Source organism: Carassius carassius, chromosome 6, assembly GCF_963082965.1.
Source record: "Carassius carassius chromosome 6, fCarCar2.1, whole genome shotgun sequence".
Lineage (NCBI taxonomy): Eukaryota > Metazoa > Chordata > Actinopteri > Cypriniformes > Cyprinidae > Carassius > Carassius carassius.
Window position 1 is genome coordinate 8,633,218 of NC_081760.1, and position 19,786 is coordinate 8,653,003.

Consider the following 19,786-nt stretch of genomic DNA (forward strand, 5'->3'; position numbering starts at 1 on the left):
TAGTGTATTATGTGATATAGACTGTATGTTATCATCTTGTGCTTATGGTGTAGAGAATGTGTTGTGCTTATGTATAGGTTTACAGAACACACATGTTTGTGTGTAGATTCATGAATGTTTCTCAGTATTCCCACAATGTTGCCTCAGCAATCCCCTGACCATTGGCTTTGAGCACCCCAGCATGGTCTCCCTTAAGATACTTGCCCTCCTTTGTCTTAATGGCCACTTTATTATAATCACAGAACTCAAAGTGGAAATAGACAGGTGTGCTGCTACTGCTGATCACAGAGCCGTCTGCCTCTACAGTCCAGTATTTCCCCACTGAGTCTGACAAGAGAAATTAAAGTCAGAGTAAGTAACAAACAACACAGAATTTCAGAAAAAAAAAAATATATATATATATACTTAGATCCCAGTCTATTATTATAAAAAATAAAAAGATTTCACCAATTAGATGAGCTTTTTGATTATTAATATTTTAAAACTATTAAAACGAAATCAAGAAAAATAAAAAAAGAAATCACAGAATTTGGGGAAAAAAACAAAAAATGTATTAATAAATAATAATAAATAAAAAATCTAAAAATGTAATTTTAAATGTAAACTTTAAATAAATTATTGTTAAATAAAGATTCAAGATTTCAATTATGTATGCTTTCTTGAGTACTAAATCTTAATTTAAACATTAAAATGAAATCCAATGAAATAACTTAAAAATAAACATTTAAAATTTGATTTCAGTGATTTAGAAATGCTTTTTGAATACAAAACTGTAATTTAAGAATTAAAATTAAATCCAGAAAAAAAAGCAGAACATTTTAATGGACTCCAGAAAAAACATAAAACAAAACAGTTTTTTAGAAAAAAAAAAAGATAAAACAGAATTTGGGGATAATATGGCCCTAAATAAAAATCCTACCAACTGTCAGTAAATCTACATGAGTCATAGTAGCACAAGAACTGACCTCTCAGGCTGTAAGCGTTGTTGTTGTACTCTAACTGGAAGACATCATAGGATGAGCGGTTGGAATCAAGTGTTCCGGATCCTTGTTTGCGGCAACCAATGAAACCGTGTTCACCACGCAGCACTATCAATGGCCTGTTGATGAGTTTCAACACAAACTCCTCTTGCTCACCTGTTAAACAAAACTTCGCCAGCTAAACATGCTGTACATAAACTATTATATCTGTTGTATGTTATGTACTTTGCTATGTGCATTTAAAGTTGTGAACTGGCCATGTCCAAGATGAATTTCCCACAAATAGGAATAAAATATATTCTATTTTATTGTATTTTTTTCTATTTGCTGTGAATAATATGTATAGTCCTATTGATTTACCAATGCATGATAAAAATTCTATAATGCCATTCAGACACAAACCTGCAGAGTCCACAGCAGCCGCCAGCTGTCCGTTCTTCTTGGCTGCCAGGTATTTACCATTACTGGCCTTCAGTGCAACTTTTGACCAATTCCACTCAAGGTCAAAGAAACAACTGGGTGATCTGGGATAAACAGTCAGTTTTTTAAAAATCTACATGAAAAAAAATCTACTTTGATTTAGTAATGTACATTTCTGTTCTTACTGAGTACAATTAAGCTTGTGTACTTTAGTCTTTATATATATATATATATACTACAACTTATAATTAACAACTTAAGTAAACACATGACCATGCAAACAAATGTCTACCCCAAGACAAGCTTTCCTATTTGCATTCCCTATTGCCTTTATTAATTCATTTTGCCATTTGTTTCACTCATCAAATAATCCTTTCAGACACAAACTGGCTAACCTACTTTACTACCTTGTGCGTATTGTGTCCATGTAACATCTTCTGCATTTAGTTAAGTATATTTAATTGTTCTTACTTAGTGGAGGCAGAGCATTGGATGGCTCCACTTGGGGTCAGACTCCAGTACTTTCCATTGCAAGATTGGAAGGCACAGCACTTTGTCTCCCTGTCCATCTCCATTTGAAATACCTCCTGATCAGACTCCTCATCCTGATTGGCTGATAAATAAATACCTAAAATAAAGTAATTCAATCAGACTGTGATTTCAGCACACAAACTGGGAGAGTGAAGTTAATCAACAATAGATACTGTGAACACATAGACTTGTATAAAACCTATTAATTTAAATGTTACCATGTGAAGAATAGTTTAGGTTACCTGACAAAACATTTTCACAGTGATGGGGGTAAGACAAAAACTCAGATCCAAATTGGCCTAGGTTATGTTCTGTTCCATTTAGGTTTTGGAACAGTTCCATTTTTACAGTTTTCTCCGTATTTCTGTTTCCTTTCATTAGTTCCCTAGTTCGTTCCCTGGGTTTTTATTTGGCTCCACATGTTCTATTTTCATCTTCATTACGTTCCCTGTGTATATATGCCCTGTTTTTTCCATAGTTCCTTGTCTGCTATTGTTTTGTGCCGATGTAGTTGTACTGTTCTCCCTGTGGATTTATTAAAATTACTTTCTTGGACACTACTCCTTCGTTATGCTCTTTATACTGTAGGCTACAGTCGTGACAAAATAGCAGACCCTCAAAACAAGTAGAAAAAGTATTCTCTTGGCTGTTTTTTTCTTGCTTTTGTTTTTGATTTACCAGCCACCTAACTTCTATGCTTGGATCAGATGGGCCTTTGCTGGAAGACCATACTAGGGACTTTTTAGATCTAGCGTGCCTTACTCACTTCCCTGACTGCTCCCTTTGAGTTTTTATTACACCAGTTTGAGCGAGCGGTATAAGGCATGCCTGGCAGTGGACGGTCCCAAGGAGAATTCCACCCAGCTCCTGTTCTCCTGTGTTCCCTCCCAGCCTCCCTCTCCTGTCTCCGCTCCTAAAACCAGCCAGTTCCTCAGAGCTGTTTCCACTGGTTCCTGTGAGTCCCTCAGCTTACCCTGAGTCAGCGCCATCCGGGCGCTCTGATTAGCCTCGGACCTTCCAGTCTCCAGCTTTGCCTAGGCGTGAGGATCCCCTGTCTCCTCCTCCAGCCTCTGAGTCCCAGACTCCACTTAGGTCCTCCAACCCATCAGCTCCACCTTGGCTCCTGGCTCACTTGTCTCCACTGTGGTCCGTCAACCCACCATCTCTGCCAGGCTCCCTTGTCCCTCCGGCTCCGCCTTGGTCTGTCGTCCACCTGCCTACACTCCTCTTGTTTCACCTCGTCCCTCTGTCTCAGTCAGGCTCCCTCCTCCCTCTGGCTCCCTCTGGGTCCTCTGTCGCTCTGCCTCCACTGCGGTCTTATGGATCCCTGCCTCCACCTTGGTCACCTGAGCCATCTACTCTGCTGTGGCCCTCCAGAACCTCAGTGTTACCCTGGCTCCATCCTGGGCTCCTCTTCCACCAGCTCTATCTCCATCGGTTGGCACTATCTGGCTCCTACCTCCGCTGGGTCTGGATCTCCACCTGGCTCCTCCTGCTCTGAGCTCCTCCCTGCTCCCACATACCTTCCCACATCATCTCGTTGTTATGGGAAGAGTAGCTAGACTGATCATAAATTAAAAGTGCCTTCCTTTGTGGAAAGAACACTTTTATGTGTCATTATGGAAGGAATATAGGCTACAGAAAGTGAGAACATAATACGCTCACACAATGTATAGTGCTTTATGCACATAATGCATAAAGCACTGTAATGACACTTATAATGCATGTCATGTACATTAGAATGAAAATCTATTATAGTTTAAATTTATATTAAATGCAACTAGTTGAACCTAGGAGTTTTTTTTTATGTTGTTTTGTTTTGGGGTTTTTATGACCCAGGAGTAAGTAGGCTACAATTGTATTGTCTTTGAAATATGGTTAAATATATGCTCCGAGCTCCTCTCTGGTTCTATAAACTGTACACTTCTGTTCCATTTTGGTTTAGTTTTCTCTATTTTTCTGTTCCTTTAGTTAGTTTAGTTAGTTTGTTCCCTTAGTTGTTAATGGGCTCCACATTTTCTGTTTTCATCTTGATTACATTCCCCGTGTATTTAAGCCTTGTATTTTCCTCAGTTCCTTGTCTGCTATTGTTTTGTGCCCATGTGGTTGTTCCGTTCTCCCTGTTGATTTATTAAAATTACTTTCTTGGACTCTACTCCTTCGTTATGTGCTTTATACTGGACAGCCCGTGACACATATCTGTTTGTAATGGCCTTCTATATTTTAGAGGCAAAATGGTATTTTTATTGCTGTTTGCAAAGGTGGGAACAACAATCATTTTACAAACACTGAAAAAAAAATGGTAACCTAAAAATCAGCTGAATCAACTTAAAAACATTAATTCAAACCTAAATCATCTGCTGGACGCCACTCTCTCGTGAATGTGCATATGACAGTTAGTGGAAGCTAGAGATTAAAGTTTATAAAGTTGTAAATATGGATATTTTTCTTAAACAAACGCATTGCATTGCTTCAGAAGGCCTTTATTCATCCCCCAGAGCCGTGTGGACTTCTTTTATAATGGATGGGTGTATTTTTTGCATTTCAAATTTTGAGCTACCATCCACTCCCATTATAAAGCCTGGATTAGCCAGGACATTATTTAATATAGCTCTGATTGTATTCGTCTGAAAGAAGAATGTCATAGATGGCTTTAGGGTAAGTAAATCATGGGGTAATTTTCATTTTTGGGTGAACTATCCCTTTAAGATGAACACTCTGCGTGCATTATTTCACAATGAACAGTAAGAAAGCATCTGGTTTACAAAAAATGTGGCCCATTTTACTTAGAGAAGAAGAAATTGTTGAATAAAGTCATTATTTTTTGTTTCCTTTGCGCACAAAAAAGTATTCTCGTAGCTTCATAACATTATGGTTGAAACACTGATGTCACATGGACAATTTTATCGATGTCCTTACTACCTTTCTTGGTAGTCTTACTACCTTCAGCGTGGTAGTTACGTTGCTGTCTATGCAGAAAGCTCTCATTTCATCCAAAATATCTTAATTTGTGTTCCGATGATGAACGAATATATCTTACTGGTTTGGAAAGACATGAGAGTGAATAATTATGACAGAATTTTCATTTTTATGTAAACTAACCCTTTAAACTCACTTATATTCGACCAAATACGGTGCATAACCGTTATTAATAGTATAAGTTATTAATCAGCATGCTGCAGTCACATCTCACCCTGGCGCATGGAGATGTTTCTCTCGTTGCTGGCGGTAAGCACCACTTGCCCGTGACTTTGCTCTAGGACAAACAGCTCATCTTTCCCGACGCGCGAGCTCTTGCCAGACTTCATGGTCCCGGTAGGACCCGTAGGCGCGATGTATTTGCCAGTGGCGTCCCGGAAAACCACCTTCCCCGAGCGAAATTCCAGCGTGAAACCAGTGCCCGTGTCCGGTTTGGTTGTCAGGGCACCGCTGCATGTGAGAAAGCGGTTGTCGGCGGTCTGCAGATGATACCGGTGGTCCAGGTACACGAGCGTGAGCAGCGAGTCCACACCCCACGGCACGTCGCGGTCCACGGCGAGCTCGTTCCTCTTGGTGCACAGGTGCGCATACCGTTTACGCGCGATGCTGTACACGTTCACCTGAGGATGAACGGCCAGGTGCACGTTCCATTTCTCCGCAGGCGAAATGCTTTGCGCAAAGCACGCAATCCGGTCCTCGGTCCCGCCCAGGTAGCGCGAGTGGGGCTCGGACTGCAGGGACCACCGGCCGTCGTCGTGGGCGATCACGAGGAACCGACAATCCGGGCCGGGCTGCTCGCTGTCCGCGGTCACGTTGCCGTCCTTATCGGTGGCGAGGTAGCGACCCAGGTGGCTTTTGATGAACACGGCACTGGAGTCTACGTGGTCTCCGGACTGCTCCAGGGTCCACACCTGCTTCTTCTTCATGGAACTCGCGGAGGCGTTGATTTTAAAACCAAACGTCTCCGCTGTCAGATATTTGTTGTCGGCGTTTATCAGCCCGAACCGAATCACCAAAGTCTCGCCTAATCCTTCCGAAGACATGCTAGAGCTGTTTGGGTGTTACGGTGCGGTGAGAATCGGTGAGCAGCGGTTCCGAGGAGTGGGTGTGACGAGTGATGAACGATGGCGCGTGAGAGAGAACGGAGAGAGAGTGAGAGCGAGAGAGAGGGAGAAAGTGTGTGTGTGTGTGTGTGTGATCTTGATATTTCAATCCACACTCAGAAGCATCATCTGGATAGCCGTTTGCACCATTTGATTTAAAATGTAAGTGTTTGAACAGCTTCCCACGTCATCTCATTGCTGTTGCTATGGGAAGAGTAGCAAAAGTGTTCCTAAATTAAAAGTGCCTTCACTTGTGGAAAGAAGTAGCCTACACTTTTATGTGTCATTATGGAAATAATATAAGATACTGTAGCCTAGTAAAAGAAAGTGGGAACATAATGCGCTCACACAGTGTATAATGACTGATGCACTGTTGCGTGTTGGATGCACATAATGCATAAAGCACTGTAATTACACTTATAATGCTTGTCATGTAGGCTACATTAGATTGAAAATCTATTATAGTTAAAATTTATATTAAATGCAACTAATTTAACCTAAGAATTTTTTTTTTACCCATTACTTAAGTAGGCTAATTGTATTGGATTTGAAATATGGTTAAATTGTACAGTCTATTGGTTACAAGCATTTGTGATAAATTGAAATGTACTCATTTGTAATTACACATTTGTAATGATGAAGTTGCAATGTACATAATATATATTACATTTAAATGTTATATCAAATAACACACCACAGATATTCAAATACTTTGTGTTTATGTGCCTAACTAGGGTTGGGAACCAAGAACCGGTTCTTTCTTCACAACCGGTTATTCTTATTCAGAACCGGTTCTGTTTTTTGAAAAGAACCGGAACCGTGAGCAATTTCTAAGTTTCGGTTACGAAAACGGTTCTGGTGCGACACGTGACCAAGCGCTGTGAGCAGCCTTGCGCCGGTGTTCTGATGATTCGACGTTTCCCGTACTGGATGTCACAAATGGCATGCAGCACCTTTTGTAAATTACATTATATTTGTCACATATTGTCATTAATATACATACTGACTTCAACTTGGACCACTAAATAAATAGACTGCTATTGTAATGTAAGTATGAGGGTTATATTATTTAGTGTACATGTCATTTCAAGAGTGATAAACAAAGGGATATAAAATATTTATTTTCATGCATTTTAAATGTTTAAAAATGTGGAAACCACTCATTGCATCACACCATCTCCTGACTGCATTCTTATTTGTAAAATAGGGGCTTTATGGAGAGTGTGTATGGTTATAAGTATAACAGTTTATATTTCATTAATTTAGGGAAATGAAATGAACAAGTGTCTCCCTCAAGGTCCTATTTGGCTAACCAGTTTATTCCGGCTTGAAAAGCAAAATGTTATTGGTAGTGTAAAAAACATCAACTTTGAAGCACATGCTGATTGATGGATTAGCATTACTCATTATTACCTTCCAGCAACACTACATTCAATGAAGGTAAAAAATGTTTTTACCGAAGTTTATTGAATCCTCTCATGTCCACGTTACTCACCGGATGTATGTGAGCTTAATTTTACAGTTCTGTCAGTGAGATAACATTTTGCCAGCTTACTTGAAAAGTGTTTGATCGGTCAGTGCAACATGAGTGAAATGCACAAAAGACAATGCAGAATGGCCACACCATAAGAAGCACCATTTAAAAGACAGCAACGGATTATGAGTCTGCATGTAAGGTGTGACCTTTTAAAATTATTATTATTTAATTTTAAAACTGTAAAATGTATTGGGGTGAATGGGAATCTGGGGAGACTTTCTGCAACAGCTATCAGAATCTGATGAGAAACCTTCTGCGAAAGCTAAGATTGCAGCAGGAGGATGGCCAGAAGGGGGCGCTCATCATGTGCTCTATTTAATGCCCTACTAAAGTCAAGATAACATTATAGGCCTTATAAAAGGCACCATTGTTCAAATGTGATGTTAAACCAAAGTTCTAACTCTCTGCTGTCAGTAAACCCTATAGGTCTTTCTCAGAAAAAACTAGGAGTGTGAGTCTGGTGTAAAAACTAATCCCAGCATTTGAACTGGCGCTTTTGGTAAAATAAGATGTGTAAAAAAAACTGGTAAAATTTTGTCAGATTTTAGCCAAAACAAATACATTTTTCAAGATTTAAATGTTCACATATTTTTATTACTATATCAAAATAAAATACCAAAGCTAAAACTAAATGTTTTATCTAAATCGAAATCTTCTATTTAAATCTAAATGTTAAATATACAAATAATTCAGAATGTTATATTTAAAGGTTAAATCTAAATTTAAATGTTAAGTGTAAATGTTAAATCCAAATCCTAAATATAAATGTGAATCTTCCATCTAAATATAAATCATATATATATGTGTTAAGATAACCATCAAAAAAGTTCAAGTAAAACAGCTATATATAAGGAAATGTTGAAGTAAGCAGGAACTTGCTTAGGTTATTTTCAGGGCAAACAGCAGCTTTCCTCTTCCTCTTGTAAAGCAGGATATTGATTTTGTCCTGTATGTTCTGCTGACTGTTTGATGGAAATTAAATCTCTCACTCATATTCTCTCCCTTTCTTTTCTGCACATGCACACATCAAGAGGTATAATTATTGATTGCATTAGGGATCATTTATTATTCACATCAGTTATTTTTTATACAGACAAATGTAGATGTAGTTGATTTCAGATTTCAAATTCTATTTACAAAATTTGCAAACATAGACTAAAAACGGTTATGTTTAGGTTGCATTCATATAAGGAGCTAATTAAACAAGCTTCATTTACGGTCTTAATGAACTGAACTCTGATGTGACCCAGGGTTACACATTGTTGACCTGCTTCCAGGCTTCCAGCCAGTTCTGTCAGTTCAAAATCAGCATGATGGAGATACACCCATAATCACTGTGTACTATGAAGTAGCATAATTTTGCACAATGTGCAAATCTCTGGATTTAATGAGGTTAAACTGTCAAACCCAACTAATGAAACCATTATGTGAAAATAGCATCCTAATGCTGCAAGCTAGATTTTGTTTTTTCTTCCACCCAATTAACTCAAAAATAAGTAGAATATATATTCTGAAATGTTGATGTACAATGTGGCATACTTCTCACTATGAAGTTAAGACTCTTTTGTTGGCCAATGTTTTTGTAAAAATCAGCTCAAACAACATATTTTGCATCTCCTTCTTTGTCCAAGTACCTCAAAGAATCAGAGTCAAAAACATGGCAACATCTGGACTGCTCCTTTCTCATTTTGTCTGATGGGGATTTATTCCCATGATAAAGCAGGTATTCCAAAAAGTCAAGGCATCTTGAACACTTAAAAACCAAACCCATTCTGTCATGAAAGTATTACATATCCTTAAAATCTTGCATGATCTATAAGTGTTACTCAGACTCAACAGATCTCTCTGCAGATTATATTGTGCATGTTGAAATTCAGCTCTTTGCAGTTTCGCCCTGTAGAAAATATGATTATCAGTTATTTAAATTAGCACATTTAATTTGAGTAATTTGTAAAGTTTATGTTGGTGAGATTATAGTTGACGTCTGCATTTATTTGATCAAAAATACAGTAAAAACAGTAATATTATGAAATATTATTACCATTTAAAATAACTTTTCAATTAATCCAGTCTTCACTGTTACACAATCTTTCAGAAATCATTCTAATATGCTGAATTGGTGCTTAAGAAACATCTCTTATTACTATTGAAAACAGTGATAAACTTTTTCAGGATTCTTTGATGAATAGAAAGCTCAAAAGAACAGTGTTGGAAGAGAAATTAAAATAATTATATAATTCTAAATATGATAAAAACATGTTATATTAAATATTAATATACAAATGATAATTTACTTTTAATTAGGTTATTATATAAATTATATAAATAAGCTGTTCTGCTAAACAGTATACAAAACAGAAATTAAACCTACTTACATTGCATTTAATTTTTCATTTTCATTAAATTCTTTTTTCATTTTTTCAAGTGCTAAAATGGAGAAACACTTGACATGATTGCATTCATGTTTGCAGCCAATTGAAAGTAAATTGAATCTTTTTTTTATGTTCCTGAGTTTATGCATGTTCTGACACATATACATTCCTGAAATAACAGCCACTTGAGCAACCATCCTCTTTTCCTTTTTGAGTGTGTACAATCAGAACTTATTTGGAGTATAAATTGTGATGCATTATATGAAAGTTCCTTACCTTGTTGTTACAGTAGTGGCCTAATTAGGAAATATAATGTTGGCTTTTACCACATATCTCAACTAAATGCAAAGCACTGAGCTTTGAACTGCTCTTAGGATTAAGCAGGACTGACCCATTGCCATACACGGAAAACACATCGCAAAGGTCTGTACCTGCGGAAAACAAACATCAGGGTTACATCATGGCACGTGTGGTGTACCTTACTCAAAAGACCAATCATGCTTAGTTCCTTTTTGTCAACCTTAGTCATTTTTGGTTATATTTCCATATTAGGAGTCTACCTGTTCCCATTGCTTGAGCAGCATCCACCAGTAGATCTCATCAGATCTTTGCATGAGCGTGTGTTACCTGACAATGTTTCCATATAGGGTACTTTAGGTCTGATAGGTGGAGACAGTAGGCCATTTATAATGTTTTTGTATGTAATCTTATTGTGTATTTCTAGTCTCCTATGTTATATACAGTAAAGAGACAATAATGCGTTAAAAGGAATTAGAATCCTACTGAATAAATGCAATGAAAGGAGAAAGAAAAGCAGAGAGTCTCAATCACTCTTTCTAATTTCCGCTTTAAAGAGTCATGTGACTTTGCCTTGGCCAAAGTACTATACCATGTGACACATCCAGAGATTGCCTTATAAGGAAATTGGCTGAATATCTCTTAAAGGGGCCCTGAACATAGTTTCTCTGTAAACAAGACACAACACAAAGGTAATTTAATTTCCTTTATATTGGGCAACATAACATGTTTGAACACTGTATATGGCTTTATGGAAGAAAAGGTTACATTTCTGTTTGATACGTATATGTTGGTACCCACCATCAAGATAAACATGCCCATATGTCAAAACAGCTGCTTAAACTAATAAATGACTGAACAATCACCCTTTACAAGCTTACCACACAGTTCATGCTCTAGATTTAATTTCCGAGAGTAGCCTAAATGAAGCTTGGCTTACTTTATATTTCTTTTCTGATACAGGCTCCTGCGACTTCCTCTCAGAATTGTCACAATGGGCTGTGGGTGTAAGACTTTAAGTTGTCTATCTCTCTTCCTCTTCCTCTTTCAGTTTGAATCATTCTAAGGGCTTCAGTATTTTGCTGCTGAGAGAAACAATGTGGATTTTAAAACTGATACACACTCTTGAAACCATCATAAACTTGTACATAATACTAACTGGTGGAGTCATAGACCCCCACACCCGCACATCAAGCTGATACTCACACACCCTGGAGACAATGAATGCTGTTCCTATTGCATACATTAGGAAGCACTTTGTGAAAAAAGATGTGGCAATAGGTTGTAATGATGACTCATTCACCTTTGTGACTAGGCTTATCTATTCTTTATGGAACCGGTACATAGTCAAAATTCAATATTAATACCATTGCACGCCTAGGCACATGTTTGTATGGGGTGGGCTGTTAAAGGGCTGTTAAAAGGATCATTCCAGCAATCTCTTGTCACTAGATAAATCACACACTACACTGTCCTGTGGCGACACTCTGATGCTTCAATATAACTAGCTCCTGAATGTTTAATTAACATAAAAGACACAGTTTGGTTGTCTTTGGTTGTCAGGTACACACTGATAAGAGAAGAAATGCAGAGCACCCCCAGTCAAGACATGTTGCCACCCGTCTCAAATTGCCCACATTGAAGGCAGCACACATAACAGGGATTATTACTTACTTAGGCAATAACATAAACTAATAAAATATTAACAGTTAAATCATAATACATGTATATAAAGTGATAGTATATAACAGTATAACAAACTTTCAGATTTTTTTACTGGCATTTAAATTTCTTTCTTGATGACATTTGCGGCCAAAACCAAGTTACCAAGTTAGATAGCCTACCCAGGGAGATTTGGGCATCAAAATTGCCTCATTTAACATTTAGGAAACATGAAAGACACATTCTATTAAATATATCAATATATTAGATAAAGAATTAAAGTAACAAAGCATGTAATACGTGTGCACTCCAAATATTCGTCTAAATGCAACAGCGTGAAACGTAATCGTTTATGACGTAATACGCAAAAGCCGGGTTGACAGGAAGTGTCCGGTTCAAGCGAGCAGCATGCCATTGTTTTGTATCCACTGCATTGCAGACAACCCGATAACCTAAAATATTTCAAAACTATTTGACCTTACATACTTCTGAGCAACGATGAATAGAGGAGACGCCGGTCCAAACCAGAAACCGCCAACATTTCATTCATTTCTGAATTAACGTTACTCCTGAAGCATCCACTGCCTGCAGTTTTACATTCACAGCATTACGTTTAAGACAAACTGATACTAAGCGTTGTGCATAAAAGTGGCCCCTGACTAACGTTACGTGAAACAGTGCAAAGGTGACAGATTAGTATATTTTGATGTTAATTTACAGTTGATGTTACAATGGTCATGAGAAATATATGTACTTTAAATGGGAGCCACGCCCACGTAGTTCATCTAATAGAAACTGAACAAATGGCTTCTTATGAGCTAATCCTGAATGAATCGCTTTGAATTATATATATATATATATATATATATATATATATATATATAATTATATATATAATTATATATATATAATTCATACATACATAAGTGGAAAGTAAGCCGCTCAGATATGATACATTAGTGTCTCTGTTTTGCAATAATGGTGACTCCCATATAAGCTGCTACACTATAGACATCTATAGTGCAGTGGCATTAAATACAAACAATCTATAATAATTAAAATATTAAAACAAGGACAGTATGTTGTAGGCATCCAGTGTTCTATGTCCTGAAATTTCTGCAACCTGATTACAGGCTAAATTAAATGTATTTTAAGTTAACTATTCAGTCGCTATGTATAATGTATTTAAAAGTAAAAAGCCACAACCTACGGAGTACAGCATTCTACACTGAATCCCAAGGTATTGTCATTGCGTCCCATTCATGTCAGATTATGAAAATAGTCTTTACTCTGTAATATATATGGCTATGTGGTATTAAAATGACCTATCCTGACTTTTGTTTCAAATCATTTCTTCTGTCCGATTAGCCCTGCAATACATTATTTCAATTCAGAACTTGAATTTCAAGCAACTAGCTTGAAACTCGCCAAGTGGACGACGGCTGGCCAATCAGATCTCTCGATGCCGAAAGTTTACCTTATATGGAAGGAGCCGGCCGCTGCGCCGGGTATAAAACAATGACCCACCTCACACACAGTATTGTGAGTTTTCAGTGCACGCTGAGAAGATCTTCACACCCGTTGTTCACAATAACCTACTAATACACAGGTGAGAATCGCTTTCTATCATTATTAAATGGTGTTTAGTATTATTTTAATATTACTAATGGCGCTGGTTTGGAGGTTGGTTTATTATTGCTGAAGTTTCATTGATTACATGTTAATGAGTGGCTTGAGTTTTAATTTAATTTGAGTAAACCGTGTAATTTACTATGACTCTACAGCTCTAATTTCAAGACTACAAATGAAATGTGCCTTATTTTTTCTTTATCTCAGTAGTTCAATCGATAGCATTTTAGCTTTCATGGCTGGACTGATTTAACTTTTTAAAGCTTCTTTCTGAAATCAGAGGGGCTTAATCCTTGCTTCTGGCAGTAAAGTTCTTTAATATAATGCAATTAAATGTGGATTTGAGTAACATTTAGCTGCGGTGTCCGCACTTCGCAGTGTGAATGGTGGGTGTGGCTACTACAACACATAACCCGGCATCTTCCATCAGAGTCGTTTGATCCGTTCAAGAGGTCTAAATATCAAGAAGTTTATTTTTTTGTAAACCGTTTAGCTAAAACGGCATTTCACACGCCTGTCATTCACAATCGTTAAATGGGACCGCAGTAGCTATATGTGCTAAAATGCCTGCATGTCATATCCTTTTGACACGTTATTTTGCAAGCATCAGGATCACAATGGTGGTCGTCTGGTAAAGCGCTTATCTCGGCCTTTGAAACTGGGAGTGGTCCGTTGGTCTGATTCCACGCGCTGAATCGGTGGCATTGAGCTGCTCTAGCTTATTGCCATATAAGGCAATAGTAAGACTGTCTGACCACTTCCTTTGTCTCAAATCGCTTGGTTTCATCCCTGCGCCTTTGCGCCGCCTACTGGCCAGTCGTCAAATGCTTAAGACATCACTACCTACAAGAGATGCAGCCGATTGTGTCATTTTTTTACATTTCTCCCCTTTTACAGCCATGGATGAGGAAATCGCTGCCCTGGTCGTTGATAACGGCTCCGGTATGTGCAAAGCCGGTTTTGCTGGAGATGATGCCCCTCGTGCTGTTTTCCCCTCCATTGTTGGCAGACCCAGGCATCAGGTATGTAGAAACTATAATTGTCATGGCATTAATGGTTTATTTATTAGTGGTTTACATTCAAATATTTAAGAGATGGGAAGTAAAGTCAATGCAATACGTTTTCAAAGTAAGACACTGTTAGTGTCTTTTGGGGAATATCAATTGCTAAAGTTTTTAGCTTGACAGAAGACTGTCACCAGTTTGGTTAAGTGTTTTAATTCGGTTCTGTAAATCACTTGCAGCTTCAATTTACTTTTTTCTCTAAGTCCTTATTTAGCTGTATTCAAACTAAGTTCTCATCCAATGCAGTCAGTGCAGTGATTGTCATTTTCTGAATTTTAACCATTCCACCTGCATCCCTTTGAAACAAACGTTAAGTTCCTAGATTCCTTTTTGTTTCCTCCTTTGTCTCTGGGATGATGCCTAATATCTAAACTCTTCTTTCCTCCAGGGAGTGATGGTTGGCATGGGACAGAAGGACTCCTATGTGGGAGATGAGGCTCAAAGCAAGAGAGGTATCCTGACCCTTAAGTATCCTATTGAGCATGGTATTGTGACCAATTGGGATGATATGGAGAAGATCTGGCACCACACTTTCTACAATGAGCTGCGTGTTGCCCCTGAGGAGCACCCTGTCCTGCTGACAGAGGCTCCCCTCAATCCCAAAGCCAACAGGGAGAAGATGACACAGGTTTGTCTTTATCAAGTATTAATATGAATCGTAATGCTCTTCTCTTGGTTCACTTCCTTTCTATCCACTTCCCCTCAGGCTTTCTGTCCTCTGCCATGATCTCCTGATGGGAGGTTCAAAAGGTTCATGCCTCTTTTGAAATGTTATTTCCTGCATGGTAGCTTCTCTAACTTCACTTTTCTAACTGCCTTGAGTTTGAGAGGTCTTAGCATGGTGTGCAAAGGAGGGTTTGCTACCTTAACCATGCAATGCCGTTTGGTTTAGATATGGATTGTTAACTTGAAGTGAAATATTTGACTCTAAATTTGCCCGTTTCTACAGATCATGTTTGAGACCTTCAACACCCCTGCCATGTATGTGGCCATCCAGGCTGTGCTGTCCCTGTATGCTTCTGGTCGTACTACTGGTATTGTGATGGACTCCGGTGATGGTGTGACCCACACTGTCCCAATCTATGAGGGTTATGCTCTTCCCCATGCAATCCTGCGTCTGGATCTGGCTGGTCGTGATCTGACAGACTACCTGATGAAGATCCTGACAGAGCGTGGCTACAGCTTCACCACCACGGCTGAGAGAGAAATTGTCCGTGACATCAAGGAGAAGCTGTGCTATGTGGCCCTGGACTTTGAGCAGGAGATGGGAACTGCCGCCTCCTCTTCCTCCCTGGAGAAGAGCTATGAGCTCCCTGACGGGCAGGTCATCACCATTGGCAATGAGCGTTTCCGTTGCCCTGAGGCTCTTTTCCAGCCATCCTTCCTAGGTGAGTTTCATGCTGTGCATTAAAATGCAAGGCTCTTGTGTTAACCTCTCTGTGTCACTGAATTCACAATGGGTAAAAACGCTTCACTTCATGCAGGTATGGAATCTTGCGGTATCCATGAGACCACCTTCAACTCAATCATGAAGTGTGACGTGGACATTCGTAAGGACCTGTATGCCAACACCGTGCTGTCTGGAGGTACCACCATGTACCCTGGCATTGCTGACCGTATGCAGAAAGAGATCACTTCCCTTGCTCCTTCCACCATGAAGATCAAGGTGATGCACTTTTGCTTTGTCTGTAGTTGCATCTTTTGCATTTAATGATTTAAGGTAAGCTAACATGTCTCTTCTCTTGTAGATCATTGCTCCCCCTGAGCGCAAATACTCCGTCTGGATTGGTGGCTCCATCCTGGCCTCCCTGTCTACCTTCCAGCAGATGTGGATCAGCAAGCAGGAGTACGATGAGTCTGGCCCTTCCATTGTCCACAGAAAGTGCTTCTAAACAGAACTGTTGCCACCATTAATGGCCATGCAGTAGGATTCAAACGACCAACCTAAACCTCTCAAACAAGATTACATCAGCATGGCTTCTGCTCTGTTTGGCGCATTGACTCAGGATGCGGAAACTGGAAAGGGAGGTAGCTGTCTTACAGGGGTGGAGCTTTCCCTGAGAGGACTTCAATGTACATTTCTTCTTCTTTAGTCGTTCCAGAAGCGTCTACCACTTTGCCCTCACAGTAGGCATACATGACCTTTGTTATAGTGTTTGTAAATTATGTACTCCATTGTTTTTCTTGTTTTGTAATTCAGCCTTAAACTTGGCCCAGTTTGTTGCAATGATGGGGAAAGCTTTACCTTTTAAAATGTGGAGATCTTGCAGGACTCCCCTAGGGTATGTGAATGAGGGATGTCCCTTGCATCTGTAAGCCAGGGTGTCGCTGTACACTGACAAGTAAACCCAAATAAAACGTGCACATGTAAAACCACACTGTCTTCAGTTGTCTAAGCTGTTCCTTCAGTTTTAAACTAAACTTCTACAGCATGCTATGGTCTTGGCCTCAAGTTTCCAGCTGGTGTCTATAGTAGTTTAAAAGTTTATCTTTCTGGCTACTGCAGTTTCTCAAGTGTCTTTCACATTGACATAGCGCTGCAGTTAAGGGCACAAGTCTTATAAGAAGGCTAATTGATCGAACTGCTCTTGGTCACTAATAAGCAGGTCATAAGTCTTAATGTAGGGTTTAAGTCCAATTGAAGATTTTTATTAGTCACCTACACCATTAAATACAGCCTATATAACCAGCAGTGAAATGTAAGTGGCTCTTAATGTTGCTACGTAGTCTTAAATTTGCACTTTAAGTGGTTTTGGTTTTAGTCTTGCTTCATTGAGTGAAATATGCCTTTTAACTGGTTTATTGTACCTTTCTGATGCTACCCACACTGTAAGAAGTCACTAAAAATTTTGTTTATGTAAACTATTTCAATAAGTTAAAAAGCAAATAGCAGGCTTCTATCCAAAGTGACTTCCAAATGAGGACAATGGCAGCAATCAAAATCAATAAAAGAGCAATGATATACAGGTGTTATAATTAGAATATCATGAAGTTTTTCACTAATTCTATTCAAAAAGTGAAACTCGTATAATATTTATTACACACTGACTGATACATTTCAAATGTTTATTTCTTTTAATTTTGATTTATAACTGACAACTAAGGAAAATCCCAAATTCTGTGTCTCAGAAAACTAGAATATTAAGACAAATACAAATAAAGCATTTTTAGAAATCTTGGCCAACTGAAAAGTATGAAAATGTACAGTACTCAATACTTAGTTGGGACTCCTTTTGCCTGAATTACTGCAGCAATGTGGCGTGGCATGGAGTTGATCAGTCTGTGGCACTGCTCAGGTGTTATGAGAGCCCAGGTTGCTCTGATAGTGGCCTTCAGCTTTTCTGAAAAAAAAGTGAAAGTGACGTGACACAGCCAAGTATGGTGACCCATACTCGGAATTTGTGCTCTGCATTTAACCCATCCAAAGTGCACACACAGAGCAGTGAACACACACACCCAGAGCAGTGGGCAGCCATTTATGCTGCGGCACCTCGGGAGCAGTTGGAGGTTCTTGCTCAAGGGCACCTCAGTCGTGGTATTTAGGGTGGAGAGAGCACTGTACATACACTCCCCCCATCTACAATTCCTGCCAGCCCAAGACTCGAACTCACATCCTTTCGATTGCAAGTCCAACTCTCTAACCATTAGGCCACGACTTCCCATTGTTGGGTCTGGCATATTGCATTTTCCTCTTCACAATACCACAAAGATTTTCTATGGGGTTAAGGTCAGGCGAGTTTGCTGGCCAATTAAGGACAGGGATACCATGGTCCTTAAACCAGGTACTGGTAGCTTTGGCACTGTGTGCAGGTGCCAAGTCCTGTTGGAAAATGAAATCTACATCTCCATAAAGTCAGTCAGCAGCAGGCAGCATGAAGTGCTCCAAAACTTCCTGGTATACGGCTGCATTGACCTTGGACCTCAGAAAACACAGTGGACCAACACCAGCAGATGACATGGCAACCCAAACCATCACTGACTGGAAACTTTACACTGGACCTCAAGCAACGTGAATTGATTTCCAAAGAAAATGCAAAATTTACTTTCATCAGAGAACATAACTTTGGACCACTTAGCAGCAGTCCAGTCCTTTTTGAAGCGAGACACTTCTGACGCTGTCTGTTGTTCAAGAGTGGCTTGACACAAGGAATCCGACAGCTGAAACCCATGTCTTGGATACATCTGTGCATAGTGGTTCTTGAAGCACTGACTCCAGCTGCAGTACACTCTCTGTGAATCTCCCCCACATTTCGAATGGGTTTCTGGGTTCCTCTCCAGGGTGCGGTTATCCAGTGGTCGTCTTGTGGACAACTATCAAGTCAGCAGTCTTCCCCATGATTGTGTAGCCTACAGAACTAGACTGATAGACCATTTATAGGCCTTTGCAGGTGTTTTAAGTTAAATAACTGATTAGAGTGTTGCACCAGGTGTCTTCAATATTGAACCTTTTCACAATATTCTAATGTTCTGAGATACTGAATTTGGGATTTTCCTTAGTTGTCAGTTATAATCATCCAAATTAAAATAAATAAACATTTGAAATATATCAGTCTGTGTGTAATGAATTAATATAATATACAAATTTCACTTTTTGAATGGAATTAGTGAAATAAACTTTTTGATGATATTTTAATTATATGACCAGCACCTGTAAGTGATATAACAAGTCTCAGTTAACTTAAACACAGTACACATAGCAAAGGCTTTTCAATAATATCAAAATAAAACAGAATAGAGCAAGCTAGTGTTAGAAATAGTTAGTGTTAGAGTGTCAGTGTTTAAGCTTGTACATCAGTGTCCATGAAACCTGAAGTGAGGGAAACTTTTTAATTCATATTGGTCTCATCAGGGTGGACGAACTTCCAGCAACACAATGTTAACCATTACGGTGTTACTCTTGTATGTCTTACCTGTATAATACAGATTTATATATAAATATATTCACATTTCTTTATAATAAACCACATCAGTTAATTTATCTGTATAATTCTCGTGATAAGATATGCACACACTCACACACACACACACACTGTACATACATACATTTTAATATATATATATATATATATATATATATATATATATATATATAGTTCATTGAAGTTTAGACCACACCATGGGATCCCTCAGATTCTTTTTGACTTTGATGTTAAATGCCATAGTATGTTCTATGAAAGCTATATATTAAAAATGACCACACTTGGGGATCTTT

The 19,786-nt window shown here is 38.7% G+C and overlaps 2 protein-coding genes and 1 long non-coding RNA gene across 3 annotated transcripts; 1 reads left to right on the plus strand and 2 right to left on the minus strand.

The window, feature by feature from the left end:
- LOC132141858 (fascin-like) lies at positions 1-6,047 on the minus strand. The gene is made up of 5 exons (XM_059551520.1): positions 5,125-6,047; positions 1,872-2,028; positions 1,383-1,504; positions 966-1,136; positions 1-327 (listed from the first exon to the last, which is right to left on the minus strand). Exons 1-5 carry the CDS (start codon positions 5,951-5,953, stop codon positions 122-124), a joined length of 1,485 nt encoding a protein of 494 aa, XP_059407503.1. The 5' UTR covers positions 5,954-6,047; the 3' UTR covers positions 1-121.
- Positions 6,048-9,311: 3,264 nt separating this feature from the next.
- Positions 9,312-13,259, minus strand: LOC132142345 (uncharacterized). Its single transcript, XR_009434044.1, has 4 exons — positions 13,207-13,259; positions 10,483-11,301; positions 10,199-10,353; positions 9,312-9,444 (listed from the first exon to the last, which is right to left on the minus strand). It is a non-coding gene; the product is annotated as an uncharacterized LOC132142345 (long non-coding RNA).
- A 75-nt stretch (positions 13,260-13,334) lies between these two features.
- Positions 13,335-16,952, plus strand: LOC132142344 (actin, cytoplasmic 1). Its single transcript, XM_059552143.1, has 6 exons — positions 13,335-13,490; positions 14,408-14,532; positions 14,963-15,202; positions 15,524-15,962; positions 16,059-16,240; positions 16,323-16,952. Exons 2-6 carry the CDS (start codon positions 14,410-14,412, stop codon positions 16,464-16,466), a joined length of 1,128 nt encoding a protein of 375 aa, XP_059408126.1. The 5' UTR covers positions 13,335-13,490; positions 14,408-14,409; the 3' UTR covers positions 16,467-16,952.
- The last annotated feature ends 2,834 nt before the right edge of the window (positions 16,953-19,786 follow it).

Bases quoted from the DNA above. Each gene is read 5' to 3' on its own strand.
- LOC132141858 (XM_059551520.1), bottom strand. From the start codon at position 5,953: ATGTCTTCGGAAGGATTAGGCGAGACTTTGGTGATTCGGTTCGGGCTG. The intron at 1,505-1,871 runs GTAAGAACAATT...TGTTTATCCCAG, and splicing joins CAATGCTCTGCCTCCACTAA to ATCACCCAGTTGTTTCTTTG. The intron at 328-965 runs GTCAGTTCTTGT...TTCTCTTGTCAG, and splicing joins CAACGCTTACAGCCTGAGAG to ACTCAGTGGGGAAATACTGG.
- LOC132142344 (XM_059552143.1), top strand. From the start codon at position 14,410: ATGGATGAGGAAATCGCTGCCCTGGTCGTTGATAACGGCTCCGGTATG. The intron at 15,963-16,058 runs GTGAGTTTCATG...CACTTCATGCAG, and splicing joins TTTCCAGCCATCCTTCCTAG to GTATGGAATCTTGCGGTATC. The intron at 16,241-16,322 runs GTGATGCACTTT...CTTCTCTTGTAG, and splicing joins CTTCCACCATGAAGATCAAG to ATCATTGCTCCCCCTGAGCG.